Source organism: Fragaria vesca, linkage group LG7 (assembly GCF_000184155.1).
Source record: "Fragaria vesca subsp. vesca linkage group LG7, FraVesHawaii_1.0, whole genome shotgun sequence".
NCBI classification, from domain to species: Eukaryota; Viridiplantae; Streptophyta; class Magnoliopsida; order Rosales; family Rosaceae; genus Fragaria; species Fragaria vesca.
The window spans coordinates 13,716,431-13,730,805 of NC_020497.1; the positions used below are offsets into that span (position 1 = coordinate 13,716,431).

The following is a 14,375-nucleotide window of genomic DNA, read 5'->3' on the forward strand; positions in this document are numbered from 1 at the left end:
AATGCCTTAATGATTTTCAATTTCGATAAAAATTTATAAAGCTGATTTACTCATATATATCTATAGACTAGACGGTTGAGATGTGAATATACCATCGGAAAATAGGTGAAAAGAAGAAGTCCTCAACTTAATAATCCTCGTTAAAACCACTCCCATTAAATCAATATCAATATGTAACATAAAAAAATTATATAGTTTTGACGCACATGCATTTACATGTGTAAATTGTGTTCCAACACTCAGCTCAAAATGTTGTTGCTCATTCCATAACCAAATCATCATTGAAAATGCGTAAAACCAACTTACCTCCCAAGGTCAAAAGTTTTGCTTAGCAATTGTATGTCAAGTTAAAATTAGTTACTCTCTATAGAAAATATTTTTACCTCTCATCATATTGATTAAAGCTGCCTAAGAGACATTCTCATCTTCAAACTCAGGATTATCTCTCTTTTCAATTTGACTACTTTAGACAGGTTTGGAATCTCAAGTATACCTTTCCACATATGAATTTAGCTAATTGGAATGCTTCTAATTTGCTGCAGTTTTTATTATCTTTTAACTCATCAACTTCGATTGATATTTTTTTTCATATTGCCTTATGTACAATATATTTCTTATGAAAATCTCATGTGGACCTTATCTTTATTCGTTCCATTCAAATAGTCCATGATGCTGCTAGATTTCTACTTATGCATGATCAATGTTATTATTTCCTACTCCACCAAAAAGCCTAAGCACGGTATTATCATTAGAAGGCAACTACGTACCTCGTGTTGGTTTTATGAAACTCAATATTTTGATGGTCCAATTTTACAAAATAGAGAACTATCATGACAACTTCAAATCAATTATGTATAATGATGTTAATTCTTACTACTGAAGCTCTCGCTCTCAGATCTGGTCTACATGTTTCCTAGTAGAAACGATTTGAAGTGGAATCAAACCTTCAGTTCTCAGTTCTCAAAAAAGTGGAATCAAACCTTTAGTTCCAAAATCTAGGGGTGTTCCAAAATCTCAATTGATTTTTTAACACCATGGAGAATCAAACCTAGCCTTTAGTTACGATCCTGACTATTTTGCTCATTTTACACTTGGAGGGCTTGTTATCCACTTTCCACAGTGACTATTACTCATGTCAAGGGAGAAGTTAATCTCTTAACAGCTGCCATTGCAAGTGTTGAACATTGTTCTCATGCTCAGACCTGGTTTCATGCTCTTTATTTAGCTGCCAGCTGTTAGTCTCTTTTATTTCATAATTTAGATTCGTGATGCGTTAGAGGTTCTTGTTTGTAATTCTATTTCATTGTCGATGTAAAAAAGTGAAGCAGTTAAACAATGTGCATACGCGAACCTAACTTTTTATTTTTTCGATAGATAAATAAGACGAGTAACTTACCAACATACATAGCACACCAAATCAAAACAATCCATTAATATCCAATATAATACGAGTTATTAACCGATCACCAACAGATTGAGAGCTTTGAACTTAATTCCCATGCATAGCGGCTTTATCAATTTCATTCGGTAGTACTGCGCGCATATATGTGATACAGATAATTCAGCAGCTAATTATCAGTCATTTTTGGTCTGAGTAGTGACTGTGGTGGTAAGAGGCTGGAAGCCATGTCGAAGAGTTGCTTGCCAAACTTTGTTAATGTCCGACATGGTGTAACCGCACTCGTGCTTATTCCAACCTTCCAAGGCATGCACTATTCCGGCAATGCGCCACACACTCATCACTCTTCTTGGCAACCAGTTCTGAGTGTCATCACAACATTTCATTCATTCAAATTGTTGTTAGTTACTAATTAATCGAAAAATTAAAGGAGAAAGCAATAGGTATATGCGATTTTAATTACATAAATTAATTACCTCACAAGAGTAAATGTTCTCAAGGGATGTAGGAGTTTTCATGGCTGGGGTACAGTGGTAGTAGCAGTCTTTGCGCAATTTTTTGGGAGGAAGTTGGGAGAAGGGAACAAATATAGTTCCCTTTGGTGCATTCAACTGTTCTTCCTTGCTCAATCCATCTCCCACTAACCAGATCTGCAAAATAATAACAAAGAGTGTCAAGTTACAATCCAATTGTCAAGTTAAAATATAATAGAGAATTAGTTGATAATCATAATTAGAAAAAAAAATTCTAGCTTTTACGTACCTTTGCAGCATAGCTCTTTGCAAGAACCAACTTACTCTCAGTAGCACTGAATGATTTGGTGAGCTTCAAATAATCAGACTGGTGTAGCGTAGCAACCTGAAATAATTTACTTGATTAAAACACATTCTCTAGTAACAGGCTAGGAAAAACAATATGTTAATTTCATTTCAACGAAAGCGACCTAGCTTTGTGAGGTTACCTGGATTCCCTTCTGGCACAAAGAAAAGGCAAGGGCGTAGGCGACCTTTGTGAGGTTGCCTCTAAGAAGAACTTCTGTTGTCCCTTTCGGAATGCTGTTAAGAATGACAGCCACAGCTAAGCTACTTCCATCCACCACCTTGATTTTCAGCTGCGGATTCCTGTGAACATATAGGCCGCCGTATCTATTCAGCTCCTCACTCTGCAATAAGCAAATACAGAGATTAATATGACACCTAAATCTTGCAAAACAAACCAAATACTATACGGTATTCGTTAGTCGCAATGCAAATTACTACAGAAAAGGCTGTTTAGAATGAGCTGAACTATGATTAGTTATAAAATCTTAGCTCCATGTCTACAATCCAATGGCTGTGTGCGTGGTCCAACGGTTTGTACTAGCCAAAAAAGACCATGCTCGATAGATAGCATTGTTAGCTTAATATATCACTCACTATCAAGAACAGTACAAGATCGACATACCTGATTCAAGAGACCTAAAGTTAAAACTTTGACACCCTTTTCCTCGGCTTCAAGTATAGCTCCCTCAATCAGGCCGTTGATAGCTTCGTTTTGCCACTCCAAGAAGTACTGCATTATATATAACAGATTACTATACCATATGAACTGAACTTTTGAAGATTGAAAACCGAAATGAAGTGGTTGTTACCTGCAAACTGTATTTAGGTATAGCCCAAGTTTGCAATTTAAGCTTCTCAAACCGCTGCCTCTCGACCACGAAAGTGCGGCCATAGATCCAAGTGAGCAGCATAGACCACAGTGTGACAGGCCACATCAACCATAAGTACCATGTTGAGGTGTGTGGCTTAGAGGCCAAGGAAGCAAACCCAACCGGAAGTTGATAGATAGATTCAGGGGTTGTTAAATGGGTCAGATGCAGCACATCCGGCGATTCCTCTTCTCTTTTCAGTGAAGATTCATACAGAGAATCGGTAGACTTGTCCGTAGTGCCGTATATGTAGTCGTAAATCGGCATAAAGAGCGAGTAATTTGTTCGGAATTGTGTGTGATGAAGTGAGTGAAACCTACAATATAGTTACGGTTGATCAAAATCAGAAACTTCATTCAAACATCTATTTAATCTAGTAAACCCTAGCTAACAACATGAGTTATGATTAGGTTAATTTGTAAAATATAATTTCTCTTGGTAAAGCTTCACCATTTTTTTTCAGTAACAGAAATCCAGCTAGAACATGATTTTATATGTAATATGTTTCCTCATAATTAGATATTTCTACACATACATACATTGTTGTCCCCCTATCCTTATCTTTGTGTACAGTCTATTCAAAGCCCTGCCTACCCATTTAATTTTCATCCATCAAATTCAAAGAAATGAAAGAACCTAGAAATAAAGGTGGCTAGGTTTCCTGCTGACATATATTTCGTATTTCATTGATTGGTATGGGAATCAAATGATGGCATATTTGTTTGTATGGAATAGTAACTTGGTTTGTGACATTGACTGCAAATCTCTTGTCACATAATCCCTCATCAAATTAAAAAGCTAGAAAATCTTTGTCCCTATTCAATTATTAGTTGTGCCCTCTATCTAATCATTTATTTAAAATCAAACTTCATTATATTTTGTAGAAAGGATAGTTAAATGTCACAAATAACAAAAGTATTGGGTTCTAAAAATATCCGAGTCGAAACTGTTACGGCAAACCGTGAAGGGAGAACCTCTTTTCATGATCTATTAATATGACGTACGGCTAAGCCAGGACTGCTACTAAACCGGCCGTGAGGAATTTTGATTGTACGTATTAGAAATGCCGATAAAATATATTGTACTACAATTAATTTGTCATTCAAAGAATTATATTAAATTTTTAGTGAGATCAACTAAAGAGAGACAAGGATATATACACACACAATTATATAAGACTATTTTTTGGAAAATAAAAAATTAGTGTAAAATCTTCAAAATTGTCCACTAGACCTTGTCTACTGGGGACCCTGTATTAAATTTGGGTGGGTGCAAGTCCTAAATTTGTAGACACCAAATCAAGTACAGTACAATGTCCATATCATGACGCGTATTGGCTACATTCAACAAGAATATCAAGGCCAGGAATATTAATTAAGGTATTTTCTACTCATAAATAGAAAATATTTTCCAACATTCAGTGACTCTTTCTTTGAAAGGGAGGCATTTGCTAAGAAAAGAGGCATACTATAGGCTCTAGCTTTAAATTAGATAACGAAAATACCATGAAATAAGAAAAAACTTGGAAGTTAAAGTAACATATTAGGTTAAATAATTCAGATTTCGCATGTTTCATGTTATGCATATGGCGGGACTTATTTCTGATCTAGTTTGTAAGATAAAAGAGATAATCGATTAGAAATACTAAGAGTTGAAAAGACTTACGAGGGAGTGTACATGAAGTACTTAAGAGGAGGAAAAATAGAAAATATCCAGTTGGGAATGAGCTCGAAATTGCAGTGCCCCATGTTGTTCATTAGGTCGATATATGTAAGATAAATCAAATATGATGCGACTGAACCTGTCCCCGTCAACGCTATTGTCACCTGTGGAATTGCGAAGAGGATGAAATATGCTATGTGTTCCGCAAAAGGGTGAATCACAGCTGCAATATGTAATCGAATCAGAGTCAGATATATTCATATTCATGGTTTCTGTATTATTGAACATTTGTGTTTTTATCTAAATTTACATCTCATTCTGCAAAATTCTAAATGTGTAGTCTGTTATATAAAAGGAAATTGCAGAGTCATTGAATTAAAACTCTCACCAACTAGCAGAATCAAAAAGCAAATTCACATAAAGGCAGTACTTCTATAAAAGGAAAGTTCATCAATCAGTTTCAGAGTTAGGTGCAAGTCTTACAAGAAATAGGCTCGGTGACGATGGAGGAATGGTGGTGGGAATGGTAGCGAGAGTAGAGAAAATGGTGGTGAAGAGCTCTGTGAAGCCAGTAGTAGAGGAACTCCACCGGACCGGCGTGAAGCAGAAACGTTATGACCAACCCGTCTGCCTTCCACATCGGTAAGTTGCTACCGCCGGGCAGGTGCCTGCTGCCTAGGTAGAACAATATTCCGTTGAATATTATCTGGTCATCCCTGAAATAATCAAAACGTAAAGTTGTAAACCCCCCCAAAAACAAAAAATCGTCTTAGTATATATCTCGATCTCCACATAACCCTAGCTAATACTGTGAAAAGTATTACAGACCAGTTTCTTTCTCTGTCGACTTGCTCGAATTCGAGGCCCTTGTCGACGATCCGGCCTTTGCCTTTGGCGGTTCGATATCGAGAAAGAGAGATCCATAGCTGGTTGTGGAGCATCCTCCATAGCATGAGCGGAAGTATGAGAAAGTAAGACAGATCTCTATCAGGTCCTTCGTTAACCATGAACGAGTATGTGCTGTGAACCACCCAAGGAGCCAAAACCACGTACTGCAAAGCAAAACCAACAAGTTAATAACAATAAAAACCCACATAGATAATAGAATGTTTCTCAGGAGTAAACTAAGAAGAAAACCTTGAAGCTTCCGAGAGGAGTCCATGGCCAGTCTGTGAGAATACCAGGAGTGGAAGCCATTGTTCTCAGTGCGCTACTAGCTAGCTTAGCACGCAAATGATGACCAAGCTTTGGGTTTTGGAGGTGGTTTATATAAAAAAGTTACAAGGGTGCCTAAATTAATTAATTGGTACTATATTACGTATAGAATTCTAGCACGAGTAATTATTCTCTTTGAATGATTTTTTGTGTGAGGGTGACGGGTGTGTGTAAATGCAAAATCCATTTAGATATTTTTCTCTCAAACGAGTAATTATTCTCTTTGAGTGATTTTTTGTGTGAGGGTGACGGGTGTGTGTAAATGCAAAATCCATTTTAGATATTTTTCTCTCAATGGTCCAATAGCAAGGTGACATAGAACTGTAGAAGCAGTTACTGGTTGATATATATGAATTAATGATCTGATACAGAGTAGGGTGATAATTTACTACAGACTTTACTATTTTATGCAGCATGCACTGTGGATCAGTGGATACATACAAGCATAATTTGGTATTATTCAATTATTGTAACTTCTATTTCCGAGAAATCATAGTTTAGAACTTTAGATTTTAGTAAATAATTATCAAAGATAATATATTATATAATCTACAATATTTCATGATCCTAACTCCTCATTAGAACATCTCCAACAGCTTATGTAAAACTAGAATTATCTCTATTTTGAAAATTACACCATTTTTTTTTTTGCTCTAATAACTCATGCAAAGTATTCTCTATAATACAAAAGCTGGGAAGAGAGAGAAACATATCCTCTATATCTATAGAATTCTCAAAATTTATAAATTTATAAAGAAATCTCTAAATAACTTTATTACTTGAATTTTAGAATTCATTCTCTTTCCTTAAAAAAAACAAAGAACAAAACATCATGTTTAAAACATTTAATTTACATGAATTTGGGGTTTGATTTGAATAAATATATACTATTTTTTTACATAGATTTTTTTTGGGGGGTAAATAAACGAGTATATTAAACTAAAAAGAGAGGGCAAGCCCAATACAAAAGAAGATAAAAGCAAAGAAGCTACAAAACAACAAAAAGTAAGCAAATCAAAAAAGCTACAAAACAACAAAAAGTAAGCTAATCAAAGGAAAACAAAACAAAACCTGAAAAGGAACAAGGTAGAAAAGGACTAAGAGGCATTTAAGCTCCACTTTTCAGCAATATATCTATTAGTAATAGATGGCTTAAACTTGATGGAAATCTGATCATGGAAATAATATTCTTGAGAACCACAAAAGGAGCACATCTTTCATTTCTAAAAATACGATTATTCATCTTTTTCCATATGAGGTAAACAGTAACGAAAAGACTGAGCTTCTTGATGGTAGAATTTATATAGATTCGTTATACTGTACAAAAAAGAGAAATTTTGTTAACACAATTAATTACTAGATATAGATCTCATACTTCATACACCACTTATTAACTTTATTGTTTAACATTTGACTAGATACACATACCCAAACTTCCTACAATACCCTCATTTAAAATATACAATTCATCCACTAAATACACAATTCATTCACTAAATACACATACTTTTCTATATCTGCTACTCAATTTATTCAAAAAAAAAGTTTAAATTAGTGAGATTTTTCTCAAAAAGTTTTATCTTTCCTCGTACTGTTTCACCTCATTGACATCTTCCTCAAAAGTTTTTATTTTCCTTTAAAGGGTTTCACCTTGTTAAGATCTTCCTCGAGGGATTTCCCTTTATTAACATTTTCTCCCATCAGTTTTCCTTGATAAAATTTCTTCTCAACAAGGAGCCTCTTACTCAAGCTGATTTCAAAAATTCTTAAGCCTACCGAATCAAAACGAAACAAGACAATACATCACCAAAATCTTTAACGGAACTTTCAACATTATAATGTACAATCCTGTGTAAAACTAAATTAATCGATTATTGGGAACCATTAAATAATATTCATGTGGTGTCAAAATATATTGGTACTCGATTCCAGCTAGAAATAAAAAAAAAGTGTTAGAATTAAAATAGTTAATATGAATGTCTTAAACGAGATATTTTATTTCAACTAGGTTTTTTTACTTTTGATATGAATTTTGGTAATTTTACGTATCGAAAAAGTCTTATATAATTTGTATAAATGAAAAGATGTGTATCTACCATTTAGGGATGTGTTAATAAAATTTCTCTACAGAAAAACATATAATTTTATATAATAGAATAGAAGATCTGTCAGAGTTGAGCTTCTTTACTTTTAGAGATTTTGTGATTTATTATAAATCTATAATAGAGAATTAATACAAAAGTTGTTAGAGATGCTCTAACTGAATGAACAATATGAATAGCATTGGCGGACCCAGAATAGGGCTACTGGGGGCCGGTGTCGTTAGTGAGTTTTTTTCCCAATGCAATTGATAGATTAAGATGATTAACAGACATAATTGCTAGCTTCTTACTCATTGATATTCAAGGTTAATCCACCACAAACTTACCCTCTTTTTATTAAGATAATGAGATCTTCAGCCCACCGACTCTTATGATCTATAATTTTTTTCCTCGATTAAATGGGGGTATTTTTCTTTTGATACCCCGAGTCTACGATCAAAACTTTTGTAATATATAAAGTTTGATTTAAGGTGCTTAACTATTGGTTTGTTCCATATTACGTATTTTATTCTTCACTACGCCCCCGTAGAGATGAAATCCTAGGTCGCCCACTGATGAGTAGTTACTTCACTAAATGAACAAACCAAAAAACACCCGACTGAATCAAGTTAAGTTTCAGATAGCAAACCAACCATATCCGAGTATAATTTCAATCTATTCATTCCATCACATGTATGATATATTAATTACGAAATACATCTCCTTTTAACAAACTAAAAATGACTCTGGTTAATAAAACAATTGGTGTTTTTGTTTTGCTAGAAAAAGTTATAAATCTTTGTAGAGTGACAAAATTACATTCTACTATTTATTTTATTCTGCATATTTTTTTTATCAAGAGAACCTTCATTCATAAACAATGAGTTACAAGGATTCGAACCGACGTAATCGCATAACAATCAGACCACGGTTCACAGGATTTCACAAGAAATCCATACAAACTCAGAAACGGAAAAACAAACATAAGAAAAACAAACCAAACTGCAACTAAATAAGAAGAAACAACCAACCAAAATTCATCTCGAAACAGATCAGGTCAATTTTCAATCAGTCAAGCTGATTTTTGTGCCTCCAACATCCGTGTTCGAAACAATCCTAGATGGCAGCCCATTCTTACAAGAGTCCAAGCCCAGCACATATATCCAACTCATAATACGTCAACACGACAACACAAAAATGCAACCTAAAATGATAAGAAAAGGGCCACCGCACCACCAAATTAAGCATTCAAGAGCAACCAAGATTGATCAAATCGAAAGTGCATGGAAGAGATCGACACTGCAATCCTCAAAGTTCCAAACGAGCCGGAACACCAAGACTCGGAAAGAGAAATCCATACGGTGAGATATGGAGTCAAACTCCACCGAGTCGAACTCACACCAAGCCACACTAGGTGGCAGAGGAAACAAGAAAAGAAAAACTAAAGAGATGTTATAGTCCCTAGAATAGAATTGAGCACAAGGACCCAATTATGCTTCCATATATGACCTGTGTCTTACGAATTCGAAGACTCACCAATCACAATCCCTGATCACTTCCACCAGCGTCCATAGAGGTCACTTCCGACAAAACTTCCCATACGCTAAGAACCAAACCGGCCGTCACAATCTCCATCGATAGATGTGGCACCTGCATGTTGAGATATGAATCCCACATCGAGAATATAAGATATTACTTGTGGGTTTATAAGGGTTTGGGTCACTCTATCCATAGCCAATTGGTTTTGGATGTGAACCCCAGACTACTTCATCATTGTATCAAAGCGGATTACTCACGTACACGTGTGAATCCCAATGGCCACACGGACTCCACGTCACCAAATGTTGTCCATGTGCGGGTGCGTATTGAGATATGAATCCAACATCGGGAATATGAGACCTTACCTGTGGATTTATACGGGTTTGGGTCACTTCATCCATAGCCAATTGGTTTTGGATTGAACCCTAGACTACTTTATCATTGCAGAAGTGCAACCGTCCCCAATCTGCAACACCTCGATTAGAGTCGGATTTGAAGATATCACAAAGGAGAGTGCCTACCCATCAAGAACACTGCTATTCTTCTCTGATGACGAAAGATACGAGGCCAGGAGAAAAATGGCCAAAGCACTGTCGAATCTATACTAATAGTCTGCTCCCAAACCGATATGCAGTGGCTGGAAGCGCCGCCTACGGTAGATTAATTGGAAACGGGAAACCTGTCGCTTTGGGTTTTTTCTCTCTAGTGCGTGTTAAAGCATGTGAGTGCATGACTAAACCAGTGTAATGTCTCGGTTACAAAGATGACTGATCTTATTTTGCGTTTCGATGAGTAAGTGATAAAATAAATATGAATTTCACAACTGCATATATGACCCTGATTTCTAAGCTTCGATAGCTTCTTGCGACATGCTTATTTTATTTTTTTTCTTTTCAAAACATAAACTTTCATTGAAATTTTACGGATCTCTTATAAATTTGAGAGAAGTTAAAAACCATGTAAATGATTTAAAAAAAAAAAAAAAAAACCATGTTAATTGGCATGTTAATTGGCTATCACTACTAACACATAACAGACAAAGAATTCCTAGCTATGTGTTACCATATTAGCATATCTAGGAGCATAGATGATCATGTAATTCGCATATGTCCATCCTCTCGTCATCTCTTTCAAGTATGAAACCTAAATTATAGTAGCCCGTAGCTTATTGTGACATGCATGCTTATTTTGGGTTGAGCTCATGACCTCATCATATTCGCTATCTTTGTTCTGCTTTACCGCATTATAGTGCAGGCTAGGTAGTTTGGAATGTTCTTTCTTTCTTACATCACCTCCTATCTTGGATTTTCTCTCTAAATCCCTTCCCATGGCTAGGGTCATCAATAATCATACGGAAAACCCCGATTTGATCTAATCGATAACAATAGGGAAAACTGATCATGTTTCATAGTAACTTAATTGTTTCCCAGTATAAACTGATGAAATCTGAGGGCATGTTTACTAATCTGGAATGGAATTGAGAGTAGTGTAATTAATTCTGAAATTGGTGAATTTCGGCGTTTACTTTACTAACATGTCAAGGTATTGGAATGGATGTGGGTCTCATTTGCTTATCAGAAATCAATTCCTGACGAAACCCCCTATTCGATACCCAAAGGGGGGAGATGGGTATCAGAATGCAAGGTAATGGAATCGATTTTTTCTCCTCAAAATATCCTCACATAATTATAATATTTCTAAATTACCCAACCCTAAAAATATATATTGTACTTTAGGGGTATTTTAAATTCATTTCTTGTAGGGGTACCGGTATTTTAATAATCAAACTAGTTTTAATTCCGATTCCATATGATAAGTAAATAACATCAATCGTAATTAGTTTCATTCATATTTTGATTCCTTATGGTAAGTAATCAGTAGAATGGTATGAAATATTCTCATACCGATTTTTGTTGATACCGATTCATGATAATTTTCATTCCAAGTTAGTAAACGTGCCCTGATAGTATTATGAATTTATGATATCGTTTGAAGTTCAATATGATTATATGAGTAATTGGGTTACCGTTTGGTTAAATCAATGTTTTAAAAGGTTAAGGTGTAACCGAGACAATCCAAGGAGAGCCTCAGTAAAACATAAATCTTGCAACATAACTTTTTTAAATGTAAATTGATTGCATAATTACATTAAAACTTACACTATATGAATAATAACTCAATGATTCCTTATTTATTCCTTAATAGATTGTTTTCTTATAGGATAACTCTCAAATAGTCAAATATATATCTTTCAACGTGAATTGAATGAGTTCTAGCTATTCTAACTAAACTACCTTTTTTACACTTCCATTTACATATCGGGAAATTATTATTTGTACCCGGAACACCATATGTTTTATGTTCTATTTTAATCTCATTGGTCTAAGTGTTTTATCTTTATTTCTGATTGGTGTATTTAGTTACTTTTACTTTTTTTTTTCCATGTTGGTCCCCACATGAATCTTAGTTATATGATTGGCCGGGTACACCACATGGCAGTGCCACGTGCTGGTCCTCTCTCACGTAAACAGCAGTAGGAAATTGTTTTTAGAACTAGAATCCAGCCACGCAGAGAAGGAGAAAATATTTCTTGCTACACTTACCACCATCTAAATTAAGAACGAAGCTCTGCTATGTGGTGAGACCTAGCCTGTTCTTCTAGGCTTTGAAGTCTAGAATACAGATGAGTATGCTTCTCAATTTGAATAGAATCGAGACTTCTGTGTTTTTCAGTTTTTGACGGAAAAAAAAACCAAAAAATTTCTGGACGTTGGCTTTTCACGCCTTACTACCCGTTTTTTGCGCCTTTGACGCCTTCATTAATGCCTTGGATGCCTCTGCGTCTTGGTTGCAAAACACTCACTTTCTACCTTTTAGGCTGCGTTTTTTAATACAACAATACCGTTGATAAACTTACTCGTTGATATGCTCGTTATTGAAGTACTTTCCTGTTTGAGTTTCATAATATTTCAAAAGATAATGAGGACCCTGGTTACATTTCTATTCTTATTTGTACCAGTAGATCTCATTTCAAGGGTAAACGAAAAATTATAAAAACAATTGCGTGCGGCAATAATCTTGGAGGGAAGATAGTCGTCCCCAAATTGAGTCCCCTCCCATTAAATTCCTCAGTCCTCACCCACCTGCCTCTGCCGCTCCATATTAATAACATACCAGAATCTCTGGAAGCGTGCCACGTGAGTCAAGCTCAAACTTGTCCGAACTCCCCGACGCCATCGATCGATCACCACCTTTCTGTGGAACCATGCCACCACTCGAACCACCGCAGCACAATCTGATACCCATCAGCTCATGCCTCCCATCATCCATTAACTTCTAAAGCCTAACAGATATTGAGTTCATCATCATCTACCCGATAATTGTTGTTTAAATGAAGCACACTGGTTTCTGGTACAACAATTCTACAGATAGGCCAACATCAGCAAGGTCCAGCACTAACGAACCCGACCATAGTTTCATTATATTTTCTTGTTGAGGGTGGTGGGGTGGCGGCTTCGGCTCCATTCATTCATCGGAGTCTTCATGATTCTTAATCAGAAAGTCATTTTCTTTCTTATTTGCAATAAGATCGACGAGACATGCATGTATTAGATTACTAGATATAGGAATATATGTACTCGAGTGTGTTGTCAAATGGTACTCGATCTCTCTTATGTACCCTATTACCAGGACCTCGATCCTTCATTAATCAAAGTATTAATTAATCTCCATACAGCCTAACCTAGCCTACCTATACACAGATGTAGTTGAAATATCAATGAAATAGAAGTGTCAATTCATACAATAACTGCAAGTTTGTTCACAGTTGAGGTCAGTACTACCGGGCGGCTATGGGTGGCATTCGATTACAGATCCCAAAAGGACAAAACTCCCAACCCTATTTTAATTTGCTTCATACCCCGTAAGCTACTATGCCCCGCTATGGCCGGATCTGCTCTGTCCACCAACGAAACCTAACTCTTGTAACTGTTCCACAAGGATTTGACATGCAAATGAGGTTGGGGAGATATAATCAATGAGATCGATTCATAGTACGCGTTTGTCTGTGTAGACGTGTCAAGCAGTCATTGATTTTCTGTTGGTTTCTCCGTCAAGGCCCGTTAGCGCGTGTAGCACACATCCTCGGTTAAATTTTCGTAGGATTGGGGTAGCTCGGGGGAATATTGGTTTGGTGTGTTGAAGAAGCTTCAGATTAGTAGGAGAGTTCAAAACAGATCTGAAGTTAGGAGAGACTGGTGAGTGGTGATCCATTTTCGTTTCTTGAGTTAGGAATTGATTTTCGTTTCTTGAAGTTTGGTGATCGAGTTCAATTTGCCTGATTAGGTTGACGGGCCACCGACTTCGAAGGCCGAGTTGACTTGGTGGTGTTCAGTCGCCGTCGTTTTGGTGTTGAGGCCTGGGAATGCGAGTCAGGAACACACCATCATCTACTGAATTGAAGATCTCAGGTATAATGGAGTTTTTAGTGTCTGATTTGCTTGTTAAGGATTGTGTTAAAGGTTTAAAGCCCTATTATGAGATTACGCTTTTACAATCTTTCTCAGCCATCCCTTTCAATCAAGATTGTTCTACTTTTGATATAATTTGCTCCTGTGAAACTCATAACGTGTTTCTAATTCGTAAAATTGTGTTTTTTGTTCAGAACAAAATCCTCTGTGGAAATCGATAGGTACATGTTTTCCCTCTTTTCTTCTCTCTGTTCTTATAACTAATTTATAAGTAAGAATTGGAGGATTTGGGGCATTTATTATGTGCTAACTCTGTAGCT

At 36.0% G+C, this 14,375-nt stretch overlaps 1 protein-coding gene across 1 annotated transcript; it reads right to left on the reverse strand.

Annotated features, from left to right (window-relative positions):
* Nucleotides 1-1,344: 1,344 nt before the first annotated feature.
* LOC101312286 (protein ECERIFERUM 1-like) lies at nt 1,345-5,985 on the reverse strand. The gene is made up of 10 exons (XM_004307233.1): nt 5,889-5,985; nt 5,580-5,803; nt 5,235-5,467; nt 4,755-4,974; nt 3,030-3,405; nt 2,843-2,950; nt 2,361-2,561; nt 2,162-2,257; nt 1,876-2,049; nt 1,345-1,761 (listed from the first exon to the last, which is right to left on the reverse strand). Exons 1-10 carry the CDS (start codon nt 5,946-5,948, stop codon nt 1,576-1,578), a joined length of 1,878 nt encoding a protein of 625 aa, XP_004307281.1. The 5' UTR covers nt 5,949-5,985; the 3' UTR covers nt 1,345-1,575.
* Nucleotides 5,986-14,375: the final 8,390 nt, after the last annotated feature.